General features: G+C 35.6%; 1 protein-coding gene and 1 pseudogene across 2 annotated transcripts; both read right to left on the bottom strand.

Annotated features, from left to right (window-relative positions):
• Positions 1-2,851: 2,851 nt before the first annotated feature.
• On the bottom strand, positions 2,852-6,381 carry LOC142550003 (uncharacterized; annotated as a pseudogene).
• Positions 6,382-8,247: 1,866 nt separating this feature from the next.
• LOC142549101 (protein SHORT ROOT IN SALT MEDIUM 1-like) lies at positions 8,248-20,225 on the bottom strand. 2 transcript variants are annotated; one of them, XM_075657865.1, is made up of 19 exons: positions 19,997-20,225; positions 19,765-19,860; positions 17,820-18,110; positions 17,416-17,513; positions 16,417-17,112; positions 16,263-16,320; positions 15,483-15,575; positions 15,348-15,403; positions 14,978-15,095; positions 13,748-13,959; positions 13,612-13,675; positions 12,072-12,245; positions 11,080-11,110; positions 9,892-11,000; positions 9,711-9,785; positions 9,495-9,569; positions 9,097-9,402; positions 8,673-8,837; positions 8,248-8,589 (listed from the first exon to the last, which is right to left on the bottom strand). In XM_075657865.1, exons 1-19 carry the CDS (start codon positions 20,075-20,077, stop codon positions 8,437-8,439), a joined length of 3,951 nt encoding a protein of 1,316 aa, XP_075513980.1. In that variant the 5' UTR covers positions 20,078-20,225; the 3' UTR covers positions 8,248-8,436. The 2 variants fall into 2 exon arrangements, with proteins under 2 accessions (XP_075513980.1, XP_075513981.1); XM_075657866.1 differs by having other exon boundaries at positions 9,892-10,916.
• Positions 20,226-20,347: the final 122 nt, after the last annotated feature.

Raw genomic sequence — 20,347 nt, 5'->3', positions numbered from 1 at the left:
AGTTGAATCAATGGACTCTAGACTCGAAACTATCAACACTCAGATTGAGTCCCAATCTCAATCAATTCAGGCTCTGAATGAACAAGTTTCGAGTCAAACACCACTTCTGGAGATACTGAACAATGACATTGTTTCTCTTACCGGACGAGTGGATCTCTTACTCACTCGAGTGCAGGTTACTGATGCCAAAAAGGGGGAAACAGAGAACAGAACAGAAGGAGAAGGAAGAACTGGAGGACATCAAGCAGAATCATCCTTCAGAAATCAAGATCCTCAGGATGAGGATACTTTGTTCCGAGATATTGGAACATATGAGTAAAATCTCTTTCCGCTTTATGAACCTTGTTCAACTGTTTATTTACTTATTAATCATCTGGTTTTAATTGCTATTTGCTTTATTATTCATCGCTACTAACTTCTAGGTTTTGGCATCACCACAAAGGGGGAAATTGATAGACTTAATTTAGTTGTGGTGATGAAAATCAAAATCAGTAGGAATAGCAATTACCAGAAGTCAATACAAAGCAGAAACTATCGATTCGCTTTAACATAAGCAGTACTTTAGTTAGTACTCAACGGCTTAGAAAAACAGAAGCAGAACTTGGCTTCACTAGAACAGTACTTAACGGCTTTTACTCGATTTTAAATGTTACCGTTACTTTACCAAGTACGAGTATTAAATGCTTCATTAATGCTGAACAAAGTCATTTAATACGCATTACCTATTTTGTTAATGAAACAAGGCTGATTGTTTTGTAGTCTTTTTGCAATAACCTTTTTAAGCATTAAAGCTGTTTCTATCAGAAGTCAAAGAAGTCGTTTTAATTATAGACATTGGATTCAAGTTTTCTATATATATGGATCAAACCCATTTAAAGAAGAACGCTGATTATTTTATCAAGAAACAAATTATCTATCCAACGTTACTTTGAGCAACCGCGAACCAATCGTTATCTTCCAAGCTCAATTTGCAGAAAAGCAGTACACGCTTCATATCTTACATCTGATCTTTGGAGATCATTTTGTACTGCTGTTTCTTCACCTCTTCAAGCAAAACACTTTACGATAATTTTCGAAGAAGAGTGTTTAATCTGGAAAAGAGTCTTTTCCAGAACCTTGTTGTATTGAATTACATTGTGTTGAGTTACTAAGAGTTTCAGTAGGCAAAAGATAAGTCCTGCTGAAGTGGGTGTGTAGAAGTGAGTACTGTAAAATCCAAAGTCTTTTAGTGATACCTTCTGGAAACAGAAGAAGGGGAGACGTAAAAGATTTTATCTTCGAACTTTCAGAAACAACTACCATTCCACTGCCTACTGTTATTACTGTTTTTCACCTTACTTCATCGGATCGTTTCCGCACTTATATTTGTGATCTGCTGGATTTACGTTTGAACAAGAACTACAATCTCTAACAGGATTCTAGCACCCTTTTCAAAAACTATCTTCAAAGGAAAGAGTTTATTCACCCCCCTCTAAACTCTACATCGATCCCCAACAGAGTAAGTCGGTACTGAATTTGGCATCATGCCTAATTTGAGTCCATAGATACTTGATTTGGCATCGTAAATATCTTTGTTCCATTATTTGAGGATATTAAAAATATATTACGGAGTTAATGTTGAGTGGCTTTTGTTGGTATCATCGTAAAGTTAAAATAAGATACCTAAATTGGTACTTAGAGTACTTAATTCGAGTCAACGGGTACTTGATTTGGCCTCAAAAATACCTAATTCTAGTCAATATGTACTTGATTTTGGCATCGTAAATATCATTATTCTATTATTTGAGGATGTAAAAAATATATTACACAATTGATATTGAGTGACTTTTGTTGATGGTATCGTGAATTCAAAATATGATACCTAAATTGATACTTAAATAATCTAATTCGAGTCAATGAGTACTTGATACCTAAATCGAGTCAATAGATACTTGATTTGATATCGTAAAAAAAAAGCTCTATTGTGTTATAATTATTAACCAAAATATTTTGACCATACCAAGTAACATATCATCGATACCAAATATCAAACTAATGATATCATCATTGCTAAAAAAAATTAAGTATATTAACATCATATCAATTATATAAAATAACATATTATTAATACCAAATATCATATTAATGTTAAATAAATATCACATTAGTTATACTAAAATATAAATGTCAAAACAATTAAGTGATCATAATATGCTGGTACCATTCAGTAATTACATACTTATATTTTTTAAATATATTTTCCCAACTATATCATCAAGATAAAACACAAAATTTTCAGCATTCAATACCATTAAACAAATTCTTCTACTATTAACTTTAGTTGGATTATTAGTTTTAAAAAAACACACAAGAAATAATGCGTATATTGAGTTAAGAAATGAGTAGATAAGAAATTTGTCAAGTATTTAAGGCTAAAATAATAAAATGACCATTTAATAAAAAATCATGGATACCGAATCCTAATCAAAATCTTGACAGACAAATTTTTTTACCAATTAACAGTATTTTCATTGATTATATTTTAATATTTCATGCATACAATAATTATTTTTCTTATAATAAACCTTGGCCATGTAGAAGAAATAACATAATTAAATATTAATTAGTTTTAAAAAATATTACAAATCAGATTCTGATAATGAATTTTTTACAATACATTCTTGAAAAAAATAATTTAATGTTATCTAAATTTGGAGATGATTTTACGTTAAATACATCGATTTATTTCGATTAATAATGTGAATACAATTTTGTAAAGATTATTAAGATAGAATTTTTAAAGATATAAGTTTATTCAATTTGATTTTACAAGAGAAAAATTGTGATGTACCGTGGGTGTAATTTAAATTTTGCTAGATTTTTAAAAAGAAACATTCCTTCCTATTATTTATTTGGCATCGGAAAACAATGGAATCAAGAATTCAAAGACCAATCAAATTTGGGGTATACTATTTTAATATTGCCTCCGTCGCTCAAAAAACGTGTCAAGAGACCAGCTTTACTGGCGTAATCCATTATGAACTTTAACACTTCTTTTTCCTGCCCAAAATCTGCACTATACCTGCGAATTAAAGGACACCAACACCTCAATTTTCATGCTAGATTTTATCTTCTGTTATGAAATGTTGGTCATCACTTACCATTTGATCATTCTTGAGAGGTGACCGGCTCTCTTGGCGAGGTCTATCTGTATTCCATCGTCCCGTTGGAAAAACTCCCTGGCCGCGTATCTTAATTAGGACTCAATGCCTCGTGGGGTGAAGAATTTTACAGACGGGCTTCCTCTCGTTGCATTGCACAGTCCAAAATGGATTAAAGGATTTACTTTAGGAAATGCCAGATGCATAAACATAGTAGCATGCTTCAGTTTGATGTATACTCCATAGCCAACTTCAGTACCTAGCACAAGCAGAAAACTGTTTTGCAATCGTGTCCAAGTTTTGATTCCTTCTTTTATTGAGAACTTGTACTATGTTCGGTTTAATCCAAAAGGGTATTCATTTCACGCTTCTTCATATATAAAACCAACACGAAAAATCTTATAATTACCTCCAAACGTGCGTCTCCGCTGCTGAAAGGCTTTATTAATGAGCATGGCTGTCTACTGTTGTTTCGGAGAATGCCATCTTTGATGGAGCTTAAAGAGTAGGCATAGCCCCCAACTACGTGCATGAATTCGTTAAAAAAGGATCTCCTATCTATCATGAATAGTCATAGTAGCATTGTGCAGATTCATAAAGAATGCCAGCTTCTCATCTGTCGAGAGAGGCATTACATTCACTCTCTGCAGATCCTCCACTAGATGTACATACCTCCTAAATTCTTCGCTGTTGCTGATGCCAACATAATCAAGAGGGCGTCGATCATCAGATGCATAGGATTCAAGTATAGCTGACATTATGCAGGTGAGCCTCTGGCTCAAAGCAGCAGCGGCCTTAGGCTCCAAATCATTAACCGAGCCTCGGAAATTGTGGCATTTTCGGAATGAATGGCTCGTGTTCAAGGAACCGGTAGAGGTGGTTTCCATCCTCAAATGTGTTCTCCCTGCACATATGCATCATTATGTCAAAATTAGGCTCTTACTGAAAGATCCCGTGATCTTGAAAGTGCGTATGATCTTACCCGAAAACGTGGTGAATGAAATGATTTCTTGCAAGCTGCTTCCCAACCTCAATGGCCTAGTGAATGGTCAACATGCACAAAGCATGAACTATTCAGAGGGAAAATAACATGATAATATAGACAGATAGAGAAATCATGCCAAGAACAACTACATTTCCATGTTACACATTAAGTTGATAGTGGGGTTGATTGATTCTTCTAAATTCAAGTTTAAATGATGCAAATATAAGATTTTCACATGTCCAAGTATTCTTTATGCTCATCTAAATTAAAATATATTTACTCCAATTGCCCATTTTTACTTGAATGAACGTTGTAAAAGAATCGATTTTCTTTACAAAATGTAATCATTTATATATTCAAAAGGCTCGCAACCCTTTACCTTTGTTTAATGTAATAATAAATGTGTAAGCTTATGCATCCGTTATGGACAGATTCAAATAAAATATTCAAAAATTAGATTGAAAAATTTCAAAGAAGCTGAACAATATGCACACAAAATTAGTACCTTAAGGCAGCTTTTGATTTGGTGGATTAGGTAGGTTTATTTTTTTTAACCTACCTAATCACTTGTTTGGTACGTTTTTTATTTAATCAAGTCAATCACTCCTACGAATGATTAGATTATATTAGATATGTTAAAATAATACCTCCTCACCCTAGGATTATTTATCACACTCTTAATACATCATATTTTTCCAATTTTACCCTTCTCCTAAATTCAAACTCACCACCACTTCCTTCCACCGACCGCCCACCGGCAACCCCGCCAAAAGCCGACCACCGCCGGCAACCGCCGGCCACAACCGACGCCGTTTCCGGCAGCCGGCCGCCGCCGGAGTGGAGAAAAAAAAAATAGGAAAGGGCAATTTTGTCTTTTCATCAAAAAATTCAAAATTATCCTACACTTAAAAATCAAACCAAACAAAATACTATTTTACACCATATATTACATTCCTACGACAATCATTTTCTTTATCATTTACATACTAATCATTAGTTTATTTTATCCTACAAAACAAACATTGCCTAAATAATTTAATTAATAAGAAACCTCATATGATATCATCACGTGAATCAATTTTATGAACGGTATATCTGATTCGATCCGATCCGACTCATGAAAAATATTTTTTTATGTAAAGAATATTAATTTTTACGATATTTATAAATTAAATCGATTTTTTTCACGAATATAAATATATAAAATCATGTCAAAAATATCTCATAAAAAAAAAGGTGTAACAAGAAAAAAGTGTACGTTGTTGCGACCACAATCCAAGTGGTGTATGATTGCCTCCACAAGCTCCGCACCACTGAAGCAATTCCTCACAAAATTCATTTCATTTTCACGAAACGGTCTTGAATCGGAACCCTCTGTCGCACCACTCTCGCAATTGCCGCCATCTCGTCCACCGATGATTCTTCCTCCTCCGCGTCCTCGTCAAATTCATACACAGGCACCGCCGGAGCATCATCTGGGGTCTTCACACTCAAAATCTCCTCCAATTTCTTGTCCAGCATCTCACCACTCCTCAACGAATTTAGCACTATCAATCCACCGATCGGTTTATCGTTAAAGAATATCTGCGGAACCGATACACCGCCGGTCCTCTCCCTCAACTCCTTCTCCCTCCCGGGGTATACGTCAACGTTGATTTCGGCGAAGTTTAGGTTCCTCTCACGGAGGAAGGATCGGACGGCGGTGCAATCCCTGCAATTCGATCGGGAAAAGAAGCTTATTCTACCCTTTAGCTCCGTTTTGTTATCCTTGAGCTTCTTGATCACTTTCAACCCAACCAAATTGAATTCCCTCACATTAACCTTGTCGTACTCGCCTTCCTCCCCGCTCTTCAAAGACGATATGCGCTTCGTAATCGCGGCCTAGAAACTGTTTCTCTTCTCGCGTATGAATTTCCCAATGGACGCCGCCTGCGTGTCGAGCGTCTCCGGCGAGGAGCGGGACCGCTGCACCAGCGGCGATTGAGGATACAAAACCTCCATCCCCGGAGGAGCTTCTGGCATGGGCAACCGTGAATCGGGTCGGATAATCTCCTGGGGAACTCTACAATCTAATGGATCTTTGAGATATGAAGAATCTTCATCACCATTGACTATGGCTTCGTGATCATGGTTAACAGATATCGGATCCTCCAACGCTACCGCCTCTTGTTCCGGAGGATCTGTTTCTCCATTTCCGACATGATGATTCCCTGTTTTCCCTTGTACTTGTTGTTGTGGTAATTCCATTCCCTCCATCTTCTTCTTGAAATCAAACCAAAAGAAGAAAAAGGAATAGACGAACACGAACGGAAAGAAAGTGAAGCCGAGCTTGGCTGAACGATCCGTTGGAGGGAATATATATATTATATATATATACACACACAGACACATTAAAAAAATAATATGCTATGCAACTTTAATTATTATTTATTATTTACAAATTTAATAAATTAAAGTTAGAGGGAATTCACGAGAGAAAATAATATATATCATTCGAGTATTGATATTGTTGTTATGGTTATTTAAATTTGGAAAATAAAATAAAAATTCCAATGTAGTGTTTTTGTGTATAAAAAGAGGTCAAAAGTAGCAGTGAGTTACATTTGGAGGAGCCTATTGATGAAGTACACCAAGAATCTTGAAGCGGCCATTTTTCGAAATTATCTGCTTTATTCATCACAAATTAGTGAAAGAAAACAACTTAACACAATTCTCGTGGGGTCAATTTATTTATTAATTAATTTAAGAAAATTTTTGAGTCATTGTAAGATTTTGGTTTATGTGACCAATCAATCAAACTATGATAAAATAAATAAATAGTACAATTATGTTGCATTTGGATGGATATATTTCAAATGTATTTTGTAATTTTAGATAACAAAAATCTGAGTCTCTCTTGGCATGTTTATGTAGTATTTCGTGTTAATTAAGATCAACTTCAATTTCACCTCATATTAGAAAGAATCATTTAAAATCCATAAAAGATTTTATGTAGCTAATGTTTATTAAGTAATATACGTATTTAATATTTCATTTATTTTTTTTATTATTAGAAATAAAATTATAACTAAAATCCGTAGATTTCAAATATAAATGATAGTAACCATTGAAATTTTGAGAACTAATGTGAGCATAAGTTCTTTATATTTTTTATTTTTTGAAAAAAGATATTTTCGCGTGGAATAGAAATCCATGCACCCCTCATTTAATTCGTGTTTTTGAACATTTTAGTGAAACCATGAAAATAATTAATTACAGCAATTTAGTTAGTTAAATAGTGAAACCGTATTATTAAAGTTTATTCTTTTACAATTACCACAAATGAATAATTGGTTGAATGAACTTTTGAATTAATTATATGCTAGCGATTTTTACACATGATGTGTAATTTTATTTTTATATGAAGAAAATTGTTTTGGCATAACTTTCCTTTTGTATGTTTTTTTCTTGCAACAATCCAATAAATATAGACAAAATTTGTATGAAACGATCCCACGGGTCGTATTTTGTAATACGAATATCTTATTTGAATCATTCATAAAAAAATATTACTTTTTATGCTAAGAGCATTACTTTTTATTGTGAATATTGGTATAATTGACCCGTCTCACAGATAAAAATTCGTGAGACCGTCTCACAAGAGACCTACTCATAAATATATATCATGTGTTTTTGTACGATTCATCGATATATTTCAATGCAAAACCATATAAATCGAATCGAACTCACCAATGTAAACAAATCGATCGAATCAAAAAACATCCTTTTCATTCGCACATACATAAAAGATGCATGTTACTTGGATTTACGTAAAATCCATATCTTAGACAAAGTTTACATATACCACAAACAACTTTTTCTACAGAGTTGGAAAAAAATTTAACCAATTCATTATTTACGTAAAACATGTATCTTGTCGAGTTACGTATCCAAGCGTGATCCTGCGCATAGCCAACTAAATAAATCGGTTTTGAGAAATATTTTCTACTATATAGGTTTGTTTGGACACTACAATGAAAAATAGACCTAGGAACCTGACTAATCTTAAAAGCACTCTATTTTCCATCGTGAATGAGAACAAATTGGCCGGACCTACGCACTTGACTCATCTTAAAAACGGTGCAAAGACCATGTTTTGTAGTTTCAATAAAATTTAGTTAAAAAAAGAAAAACTGGTCATCCGACAAAGATCATCAACTACTTAGAGTTTAAACAAAATTCTCACAACGAGACCAACCAAAAACAGTGAAACTTATGAAGTCCGGCTGACAGATAACCCACCAAGTGTCTGGCACACTTTGAAAGCTTCATTCAAATGTCTGTCATCTTCACCAGCTTATCATATAGAATCCTGTCATCTCTGCTTGAGTCACTTTCCAAGAGTGCGCTTTGCACAAGTTCTTTGACATCCCGGTGCGAGAGGAACTTCCCTAGGTTGTGAATTATCAGCCTCAGATCTTCAACCTGAAAAACGAATGAAGTATGTGTCAAATAATCATGTACTTGAGATGACTCCATTCCAGGATAAGAGTTCAAAGTAATTTTACCCTTATGTGTCCAGTCCGATTTCGATCAAAGAACCTGAAAGCTTGAAGCAGCTCCTTGTCGACTTTGTTTGCCTTCGAAGCCTCTTCAGCTACCTTCCCCTTGTTGCTCACGTCCATATTAGTATCGGTCTTTGAAGCTTTTGTAGTGGTTTCCTGTTGTCGATTCTGCTTTTTAAGAGCAATGGATTCACTAACAATGCTATGATCTGTCTTCTCCGCATCTCATAGAGAATAACAATAAATGACACTTAAAAGAATTGAAAATGCCTTGAGCATGAAGATAGCATACATAGAGCAGAAGAGGCCCTCAATTGACCTTTTCATCCCCCATCTATAACATTTAAAACTCACCTTTTTCTTGTCGTCTTAAATTTTGTCCTTTCACATTACACAGACGCGAAAAGAAAGTAGTACAAGGACTTGCCTCTTTAGATGAGTTGAGATGTGGCGTAGCATCAGTCATTTCTTCATCTTCCTCTGGATCTTCTTCCTCAGGCTCTTGCTCCTCATTTTCATCCTCAACCTTATCTTCAGCAACCTCATTAGTAATATTCGCCTCTTCTGTGACATCATCTTTGTGAGTGTTGTCATTATTTTCAGCCTTTGTTGCTTCGACATCTTCTGTCTTAACGCGCTTGCTAGATGAGTTATCCTCATTTTTCTCCTTTGAAGTTTGCTCTCTAGGTCTCTTTCCTTGGTTTCTCTTTGCAACAAATCTAGTGCGCAACTTCTAAAATTTAAAGAAAAGAAGATAAGAATGAGAAAAACATAAATAAACTCGGTTTAGTTCCCAAACTAACAAGAGTGATGGCTCAAGACAACCTGAAGGAAAGCCAACAGACGACAACCCATTTCATACTGTAGCATCTCATACAAGGATTCTGCAAATAATGATAACTGCACAAATGAAATTAAAGTCCAATTCAGTACCTCATATGGCAAACACTGAGACTGAATAACACATGTGACATGGCATGGAATGTAACATCGGTCAAAGTATCAGATTATTTATACACACAAACAACAGTTGAGACAAACCTCAAAGGTTGATTCTTCAGTATCGTTGCCACTATAATCCAAGAGTGAATCCAGCGAAAGTGATAATGACTGGAGCTGTTAGACCAAAGAAAATACCACTGAACATGCTGGTGCACAAGCACAGAAAACCTGGAGTAAATCATATAGATACCAACGAGAATGTGTTGCACATGATACTTACTTTTGAATCCTTGCTCCCTTTTGTTTGAAGAAACAAGCCAGGATGTCGAGGGGCATCATCGCTCTTTTTCTTTTCTTTCACCACATCTTTGTTTTTGGACTCATCTTTTTCAAGGCGATCTTTCCCTATTTTCTCGTCCTCGGGCTTAGCCTTTTCATTCGATTTTGTTTGATTGTCACTTTGAGAAACGTTCTGTTTCGCAATATCAGTACCAATTTTAGACCCAGATAATTGTTTCTTGTCTGCCTTCTTCTCTTCCTTTTTCTCCTGCTTCTTCGGAATAACTGTTTGTTGTTTCATTTTGGGACTGCTTTTATCCTTGGAGATGCTCTCTTTCATCTCACTGTTAACAGCTTCTTTATTGTCATCCGGCTGAATTATCTTTATTTCTTCCATATCCTTTGTAGCCACAATACTGCCAGTATCTGCTGAGGCAGTTTTTCTCTTTGGGACCCTCTTGATTACTTTCCTTTTTACAGTAACTTTGGTGCTACCCTCTTGGACAACGGTACAAGTGTTATCTTCTGATTTAACCGTTGTTTTATCCTGGGTGCTCCCTGATTCATTTGTTGTGTTACCCTCAATGGTCTTGCTTGCGTCTTGCTCGCCAGCAGATTTCGCTGGCTTTTTCAGGATCTTCTTCCTTGCAAAAGTTTTAATAGCTGGAGCTTCAGCTGATAAACCCTCCTGTTGCCCAACTTCTTCAGAAAGAACCCTATTTCCTTCAGTATCCCCTTTCTTGAATTCATCATTCTTGTTAGTAGCATTTTCTGTGGAGTTTTTCTTATTCTCAACTTTTTTCTTCACAATTCTCTTTATGATTTTCTTCTTTCCAGGCTTAAAGCCAACAGCTGTCTGAGCACTGAAATTTTCTCCTTGAACATTCTTTGCAACAATTTTCTCCTCCTCAACTTTTACAATCAATTCTTTACTTTCAACAGATTGATTTTTCTCATCGCCTTCTTCTGAAACCAGGTTCCCTTCAACGTCCGTCGTGTCAGCATCTATCTCCATTTTATTATCCTCTGCAGACGGCCATGAAGAAGACTCTTTCTTTATTAGTTGTCCAGCTTTTGACATTCCATCTTTCAAATGTAGCTTTTTCTTATCTTTGTTATAACAAAAAGAAATGTGAGTAAATCTAATGTAAAACATAAAATTGTACAGTTCCAGAGTTAAGACTGTCACCTTTTGTGCCTCCTTCCTTGTCACCAGTTATCTAATTTGTAACCCAAAAAAAATCAATACCTTAAAATTATAAACAGAATGGAAGGGACACACAAGGCTGAGGTGGTTGATGAGTAGTGCAAGAATATAATAAGACTGGGAAGCTCAATAAAGTACACAGGCATAATTTCAATATCTGAACTACAAGGATAATATCATGAAAAAGCATATTATACTATCTGTTTCTAGCTTAACAAGTATAACATAAACCATAATTCATTGCCACATGCATGTTGTGACCACTGAATGGGCTCAGAAAAGCTCTATACGTTCTCTTCAGAGGGTGGCACTTGTAACCAACCAATGTATATGATCATCACCAACCCAGTCCAACCCTCTTCCGAGTGAATGGCAAATCTGCCGTGACATTCTTAACCAGCTACACAGTTATTTTAGGCCACAGTTTCTCAAGGAAAAAGGTTTCAGGCAGATAACATATAGCCTAGCAGCAGTTTAGAAGATCGTTATACTCTGTTAATAGTATTACTCTAATTCTAATATCATAGTTCTAAAGGAGGATACGCTCTATACTAGTCTTATGCCTAACAGAAATAATGTATTCTCTAAGATTCACTAAAACAATGCAATTCATCCACAGTCTTTGAATATCAGGGCACAAAAGCAGTCTATGAACTCCAGATCAAGGAGGAAGCAAGGGATCTCACTCACTAAACAAAGCGAAGCAATGCATGCCTTCCATCGCATAAAATTTCAATCAAGCATGAGGTTCATAGATTAATTTTGAGATAAAAAAGTTTCAATGAAAAGGCAAGAATATAAATGAAGCTAACTATAAGTAAATATGTGTAGATAGAGATGTTCAGAGTCAAGAATCAGGTTTACATTTGTGTCAATAAATATACCTATTTGATTTCTTCACGATACAATTCTAGGATTCTATATCCAGTAAAGTTTAGGACGAATAATTTGATGCATACAAAATTAACTCATACCTCTTTCTTCATAGTGAGCTTCAACTCCCTCTCAGAAACTGCTTTTTTGTGATTAAGCCACTGTTCTCGCCATGAATCCATGGAAGGAAGACACTCAGTCAAATCAGGTACATACAACACAGTTACCTCGTTGTGACTGAAGAGCCCATCTTTTCCAACTCTCTGATAATGAATCTGCACATCAAAATATTTTATGACAAGTGGGCAGACATGTCAGAGTTACTATGTCAAACATGTCAGAGTTACTATGTCAAAAATGTCTAAAAATTAAGAATGAAAACATCCTCTAGTTGTTTATTGCAAATCGGCTCAAATTGAGGTACTATAGTGATATTTGAAAATTTGATCATTATGGCGCCATGTCTACCACGAACTTCACAAGTACATTTTTTTATCATTTTTTCTTCAATTAAAAACTCCTCCAATTTGGAAATGCAGCAACGTCTAGAGAACTGCAGCCTCCCCATTCCGATGAACAAACATAAAACCCTAGCACTTTTATAGAGATAAAATAAGGACTTTAACGACAAACATCTCAGTCAATTTCATGAGAACGTTTGATTTGATAGGAAAATCATAGGCATGCTCCCTCGTTTACAAATTCTGAAACTACTTATGTGAATTATTTCCACTCATTACCATGTTATAAAGGTTTTGTTGGTTGCTCTCTTTGTTCAACAAGTTTAACTAAAACTACCACGCTCAGGTGTAAGGGGCAAATGAAAGTAAAATACAAATTCATCATGAAATTGAATTATTTAAGAACTGCCTAGAAAATAAAATTTCACTACAAAGAACTCATCATTTTAGATAAAACAGCATTTTTAATGAATAAGAGTATTCTATCGAGAGTATTATTATAATGGAATACAACTATTTATGGTCAAACTCTTTAGATTCAGTCATGTTCTTGCCAGAATAAAAGCTAAAAAAGGGGAAGAAAAAAAAAACACCACTACAGAATCACAAAAGTGGAACTTCAAAGCAAAATAAACAAAGCCAGAGCTTCTGCTAAATTTGTCTAACAAGAGAGTTATACGGTAAGACAATCTAGATTGTCAAGTCAATTCACACCGTATACCTGAACCATGCAAATAAGTTTGAGGATAACAAAAATCTAGATGAGTTTTCTAACTCCTGGAGAGACAATGTTTGTTAAGTATTATAGTCATTTCTATTCATTATCTTCTGCAGAAGCAGAGTAGAACTGCCATTCATGGCATTTTAAAGGTGCAAGGCATGATGGGTACTCTAGCAATATTGTTTGGACTTTGGGGACACTTAACAACTAATGATTCTAATATTATGAGCCACATTTCCAATAATTGCTGAGATACGCTAGTTTTAAAGGTACACAACAAAAATATCCGGTTATTTATTGAAAACATATTTCTAAAAATGAATTATTTGTTCTTTTCAAAGTTAGATATCGGTACGAGCAACCAAAATATCGTGCATCTAAGGCTGGATCTAATGGCACTATAAGAGTCTTCTATTTTAAATTAAACGTAGCTTACTGACAGAAAAGATAAAAGACTACCTCGAGAAAACGATTCCAGAGCTGACAGTTTTTCAGATCAAGATCAGTCACATCTTTTGCATACCTAACACAAGAACCATTTCAGAACCATCTAGAAAAACAAAAACAAATCAAGAAAATTCCTCAAGAGACAAACCTCAGAGCTGTTTGAATTAACGAGGAGTCATCAAACGTTGGATCAACACCATCAATTGCGTCCCATGGGCCCCCAATTGCCATTAAAGTATTATTACGTTTAAGGACAGAAAATCTAAGCATATTGCAAAAATGTGGTACACGGTCATCATAGTTTCTTTCAGATGACAGCTCTGCCAGAGCATTTTGGCTCAGTCCACTCATCAGAAGAATCTGATACCAGAGAAAAAGCAAGAGAAGAATTGGGTTTTACCAAGAAAATATAGGTTTGCATATCATTATCACATTCCCTTAATGGCCGCTCTCGCAGTGATAATTGTTGTAATCATAATCCAATAATAACATTAAAATATACAAAAAGGTTAGTGTATAGCACATAAACTTAAGATCAACCCCTTATTTTTGGGAGGATTATTGTGCAAACAAAGTAACAATTCAACATAATGTCCTCCAATTTACTGAACACTAGAATTAACAGGAAAACAAGAGATTAATAGATGAACCATCAAAAGTTGTTGCAGGTCCTCTTTTAACTTAATTGGACTCTGTGATTCATACCGAGAACTTTTAAGCGTTAAAGCAAGCTCAAGAAACTAAAAGTACCCTGGAAACATGTTACCAAAAATTTCAGTACTGACCGTTTTTAACATGTAATTGAAGTTGTATGATGTAAACCTCAACTAAATCTTGAAGGGAAATGTAATGACAAACCATATGTTGTTGGAGAAATAAGTGAATGGCTTGTGAGCCACATTTGTTAGGTCTTAAATAGCATCAGTTTGAGCAGGATGAGTGAAACTAAACTATGACGATAGGTGTCCTTACAAATGGCATCTGAGAAAATCTAGTGGCAGTATCATCACTTGGGTGTTATTGGAGAAGTGGACTGGATTTCAGCCCTAGAGTTTTACTGGAGTGGATTACAGTAAGTTGTAATGGATGCAACAAGAGGCATTACGTTTTCCATTTGCAGAATTGCAGCCTCACCTCACGTGGAATATGGGAGAAATTTTTGGTGGTAAATATGGCCTAATATCTCAGTAAGATGACTAGAGCCGATCTATGTTGAGAAGACAGAATCTGGGTCTTTCCAGGCTTTGAGGCACAGAACGTCCCACATAAAAGTAATTTTTCCACAAATTTTTAAGTAGCCATGGCATATAAAATACCACAATATTTATGCATACAGATATACATTTACACACACATAAATTAATGCTTATGAACTAACCTTCGCATTCCAAACTGTAGTTCCTCTTGCTTTTGTCACTGATACATCAGTTCCCAGTTGTTTAGGTGATTCTGTCCTCTCCGTGGAAGTCATCTCTTCAACAAAGTCATGCTCAAAACTATTTCATCAAGTATAGTAATTATTATCATTTTCAAATTTCTAAAAGCCTAATTTTAATCGAAATATAACTTAAAATTATTACATCATCGTGTAATTTTTAAGAGACTACAACATCAGAATAATGATGCTAAAGCGCAATCTTTATAACAATATTAATAATAAAAAGCATCAACATGATTGGAAGAGAAATTTATTTTCAAGATGATATGTTGAATAATGACACCAAAGAAGAAGCCGTAGGATAAATTACCTCACAGGAGTGTATAAGTGAAGCCTCACATTCTTCTTCGGCCAATTAACGGTAACCTACAAACAGCCAACAAAGTGAAGTCATAAGCAGAGGTCAGAGCAAGAAAATTATACTAATCAGATGAACTGGCAATACCTTTGAGCATTCTGGAGATACATAAAGCCGAGGATATCGCTTATCTAATGATAAATAATCCCTCTCAACTTCTACAAAGCTAAATGAAAAGATCTACAACAACAAAAAATGCCATGAATTAGGGTGCATCTATCAGTAAATGGCTTCCAGAATATATTTCAACAGTGTTGTCCAGTTTCAAACACATTGGCATCTTCTCTACATCATCAAAAGCAAATGGATTCCAGGTGAAGCTATAAACAGGAAAAATAGTATATCCTCATCAACGCAACTACGTTAGTGGCAGCTACAAGATTTGAACAACGTAGAATTGAGAGTGAATTAGAGAAAATACCAAAGAATTCCGCATTGCAAGCAGCTTCTAAGTTGATGAGAAATAATGAAGAATGTCAACAAAACAAGAAGTAAACCCATAACCATGAGCTCTAAAAACTAAAAAAATATTGCACAGTACAAAAAGCAATTGCTGATGCCAAACGTGGAAGACTCAAAGAACTTTACGAAAAGAAGGAAGGCGAGAGGAGTCAAACTGGTTTCCAACTGGAGACGTTGAGATGCAGTGAAAAGATATATATCAACGTGCAAATGGAACACTGAAGTAGGCTTTCCAAGAATAAAAGAGACAGAAGTGATAGTATTCAGTCATGACAGTCTGAAATAAACAATGAACTGGTGATGGGCAAATTTTGAATTGAGGTTCTCGAAGAGGAGTCAAATGCTATTTAATATCAATTTCTCTGACTATTCTGCAGCAGGCAGCCTGTGGGATAGTTGTTTTACCTTGCAGACGTACTCTCTCCTCTTTTCTCTTACAGGAGATTGATGCTGGGATTGAAGCCTTCAGCATCGTAGAACACCAAGTTAGGTAGATTACAAGATTGATAAGCTGTGTAACACACATAACTAGAACAGAATGCAATTAAACATGATCCACCTATGCAAAATTTCATGACGTGGGGATTCGCGCCGCACAGATCTGACATCTTTTGCCAGTGAGAAACCTCTACGGTCCCTGGAGAGTCTGGGGGGAGAACGTTCACGCCACAATTCCAGGCTCCGTTTGAGATCTCGATCCTTCTCCTTCTCCCTTCGTTGCCGTTCTTTTTCATGTTCCTTCTCTCGTTCTCTCTCTCTTTCTCGGACTCTTTCTCTTTCTCGGACCCTTTCTCTTTCTCTCTCATGTTCTCGTAGTCGCTCCTTCTCTCTCTCTCTATCTTTCTCTCGCTCAAGCAAGTAATCCCTCTTCTCGTGATCTCTCTGCTCCAGCTCCCGACCATGTCTACTCCTGTTATCTTTCCGATCATCAACTCTTGGATGACCAACGTGTGCCAACATGCTGCTTGGGTAATCTGATTCAAGCAATGTGCTAATGTGGCCCTTCCCTGCTCCATAGTCCCTACCAGGAGGCAAACTAACTCCATAGCCAGGATTTGAACTCTGAGCATAAATAAGATCATCGACACTTCGCTGTGGAGCTGCTCCTAAGATTGACGAAGTATGCTGTCCACTATAAGATGACCCACTAACCAACGCTAAACTACGCAAGTCAGGATCAATTCTTCCACCATATGCAATAGGATCTTGGGCAGGACGATGTACTAGGGCCCTCGCTGCAAGGTAATCAGCTTGTCTGCCATAAATTTTTTGCTCAGCACAACTGATGGTATGAAACCGTACACACATTTGTTGTGCGCCAGTCCACTATCATTAAAATGGTGTCTTCATTTGACCGAAATAACTATTTGCAAAGCTAAATTAAGTTTCAATCTCATCACATGATCAGAGGTTTTATGAGTAGAGTGCATAAAATTAGCATCACCTAGTTCCTAAGACGAGAACTGATGAAACCGACACCTTCATCTACTCCAAAAAGAATGATACTAGCATGCAAAAAAAAAGTGAAAAAACAGATACTAGCTTAACAGTACATTACCTAGCTCCACCTTCAATAGAGGAAGATATTGTATGAGCCTTTAGCATTTGTTCTTGCCTAAGCACTGTTGCTTGTTCCAGACGATCATACATCTTAGACTGTGAACAACAAAATCAATGGAGTACAAATAAAAAAAGGTTAGATATTTGGTTCTAAAGGGCAAAACAAAAGTTACAAAACACAGCTAGATTAGAACTTAAAATATTATAATAAACAATTTAAGCATATATTATGAACACAACAACGAATCAATCAGACAAAAAAATTCACATAAATCATCCTTAAGGATAAGGAAACAAAAAATGATTATTATACCAAGCTCAACTTACCAATTTATATAACCGAGACCAAAGTAACAAAAGCAACAATTTAAAGAAGTAAATCACAACATTCAATTTCAATACCTGATGTTCTTGGCCAAAAGCAACTGAACCAGTGTATCTACCGACGGTTTCACTAGGTAAATCCCTCCCAACATATGAACGGTGGCGTCCATCATATTGATGTCTATCAATGGAGGGATAATCAGAAATTCTATCAGAATACAGCTGGTCAACTTTCTGCCCATAGTCACGACTCGAAGATGAGACATAATCATTTGATGTGAACCTAGGTGAGTCTGGAATGGACGATCCATAATTACTCCGGCCTTCTAAAGTGGTCGTTGCAGATCCCTTTGCAACCATTGAAGATATCTGTAGACGGTAACTAGTAAATACACCATTTTAACCAACCAGATATGAAACAACAATACAGTCGATTGAACCATTCATACCCTCTCAAAAGCTTAAATCAAATGGACAACAAGATACATAAGGAACTGAGATAAATGCTAGAGCTAAAGATAACATGATTGATGTTGGAGTGAGGTTCTTCAGTCTAAGAAAGAGAAGTCAAACGTGATCTAAGGGAAAAATCTTGAGAAAAAGCAACCTGTTACAGAACTTGATACGGAGCTATAAAGGACATGTAAAAAATTATCAAAGAACATATTCCAGCATTTCAGATGTATGTGAGCCCAAATTCTAGGTGATATATCCTATTTCTCAACAGTATTGTTAGTTTGGGATCTCAAACTCAACTCAACCAAAAAATTTATAATTTCGTCTATACATACAAAAGCTCCATTCCATAAAGTTTTTTCAACAATTTAAATTACATCATTTTATCACTTTTCAAATAAACTATTTAAAATATTATTACTAAACAATCACATATTTTTTCTCTCCAGTTTCTTCAAACAACTATTGTTTAATCCCTCCAGTCTCTTTCTTCTCAGGTGGGGATAAACCTCCCTTCTTCGTTCACCATCACGCAATACCACTCTATTATAAATAACATCAACGTGGAAAAACTTGTATCCAAACAACAATAAAAAATGCACTGCTAATTTTTTTAGTTAAGATGAGTTAAAAGGCCATTTAAATGGCACCTATGATCCGCTTTCCTAAAAGAAACCATTTCTTCTATGCATTAACCCACATATTCAAACTTCCTAAGATTGACGTAGACTATATCCCCATCTCTACAATCAATTCAATGTTCTGGATCACAGTAATTGCTATCCTTTCAAGGAACGTGCATATTCTAATCCTTAAAAGGGAAAACAAAACTATGTACTTCAGTCTCCTCATTCCATGTATCATGTTTTCATACACTGAATTAAAATCAAATTGAAGAAGTTTATCACTGTTGCATAGACTTGGCTTGATGTTATTGCTTGAATGATGTGATGCGACCACAAAGAACATATAGTGAACTAGCACACAAGATCTATCAACCATGGTACAATACCATATAATCAAGTTAAAACAATTGACCATCAATTCTCGATGAAACAAGCACTAGTCCAATTAAACTAACAGAAAGAGACCAAAGACTTGTCAGCAATGTCACATGAACAAATATGGTTAACCCATTTGATTTGAAGAATGCGAAACAACACAAAATATTGACCATATGATTTCAAAACTGTTCTCACCTGCAACAAATTAACAGTATTTATCAAGAAATAACAATAACAACTGTTAATATTCACGAGGTTTTAAGAACTGTTTCAAGGTAAAAGCATTGAAATTGCAATTTTATCGTTCCAGAAAGGCCACATCCAAAACATTTCAGGCATTGAAACACAAAAGCAGCAGCAATGCAAGGACCAAAGAAATTACTTTTGTGCAGACCACAATTTATGAGAGTGACAGATGTCATGGGCATGAAATAATAGCAAATAACTAAATAGATTGTCCCAAAATCTGTAGTGTCACACGTTCTTCATATGAAATTGGGTCGAATACCAACTGATAAAACGCGGATTAAAAAGTGGCCAAAAGCATGTGGTAATAATACAACCTGCTGTCCGGCGGACCCATAAACCGAACTATACTGTCCCCCATAATGAGACGCCTTTTCCGCAGCCGAAGGATGGCCAGAATATGCAGAGCCTAACTACAATAACAAAAATCAAACGAATTTTACAAACATGGCCGTTTCACACGCTTCGCCCTTCGTACCTTTCAAAGACTGAAATACAAAATCCCAGAATTCATAGACACACATAATCCGCGTAAGCATAGAAACATACGTTTTGAGAGGCATACGAAGATTGGGAAGAGTAGGGATGCTTCTGGCCATAGGTATTATTGCTTCCTCGAGAAGAGTACATCTTTCCCTTCACATCAACATAAAAATCGATCGAAAAGCAGGCGCTATGAAACGATCAATTCCCGAGATTTTTTGATTTGGCGACAGCGGCAAGCGTACAACTACAGAAACAAAAACCCTATTGTGTTGTTTGGTGAGGCTTAGGTTCCTTACTTATCCATCAGCCAATCAATTGATAATTAATTAGGAAACTTATAGAATTAACTGAATAAAAATAAATAAATAAAAACAAACAAATTGATCAAACTAAAATGTTCATATTAAATTTAAG

This window comes from Primulina tabacum, chromosome 6, assembly GCF_025594145.1.
Source record: "Primulina tabacum isolate GXHZ01 chromosome 6, ASM2559414v2, whole genome shotgun sequence".
Lineage (NCBI taxonomy): Eukaryota > Viridiplantae > Streptophyta > Magnoliopsida > Lamiales > Gesneriaceae > Primulina > Primulina tabacum.
The sequence above is the reverse complement of the archived record's forward strand: the minus strand, read 5'-3'. Positions and strand labels throughout refer to the sequence as shown.

Bases quoted from the DNA above. Each gene is read 5' to 3' on its own strand.
- LOC142549101 (XM_075657865.1), bottom strand. From the start codon at position 20,077: ATGTACTCTTCTCGAGGAAGCAATAATACCTATGGCCAGAAGCATCCC. The intron at 12,246-13,611 runs GTAGTCTTTTAT...TTTGATGTGCAG, and splicing joins TCTGGAATCGTTTTCTCGAG to ATTCATTATCAGAGAGTTGG. The intron at 9,570-9,710 runs GTTTGTCTCAAC...TCATTTGTGCAG, and splicing joins CTGAAGAATCAACCTTTGAG to TTATCATTATTTGCAGAATC.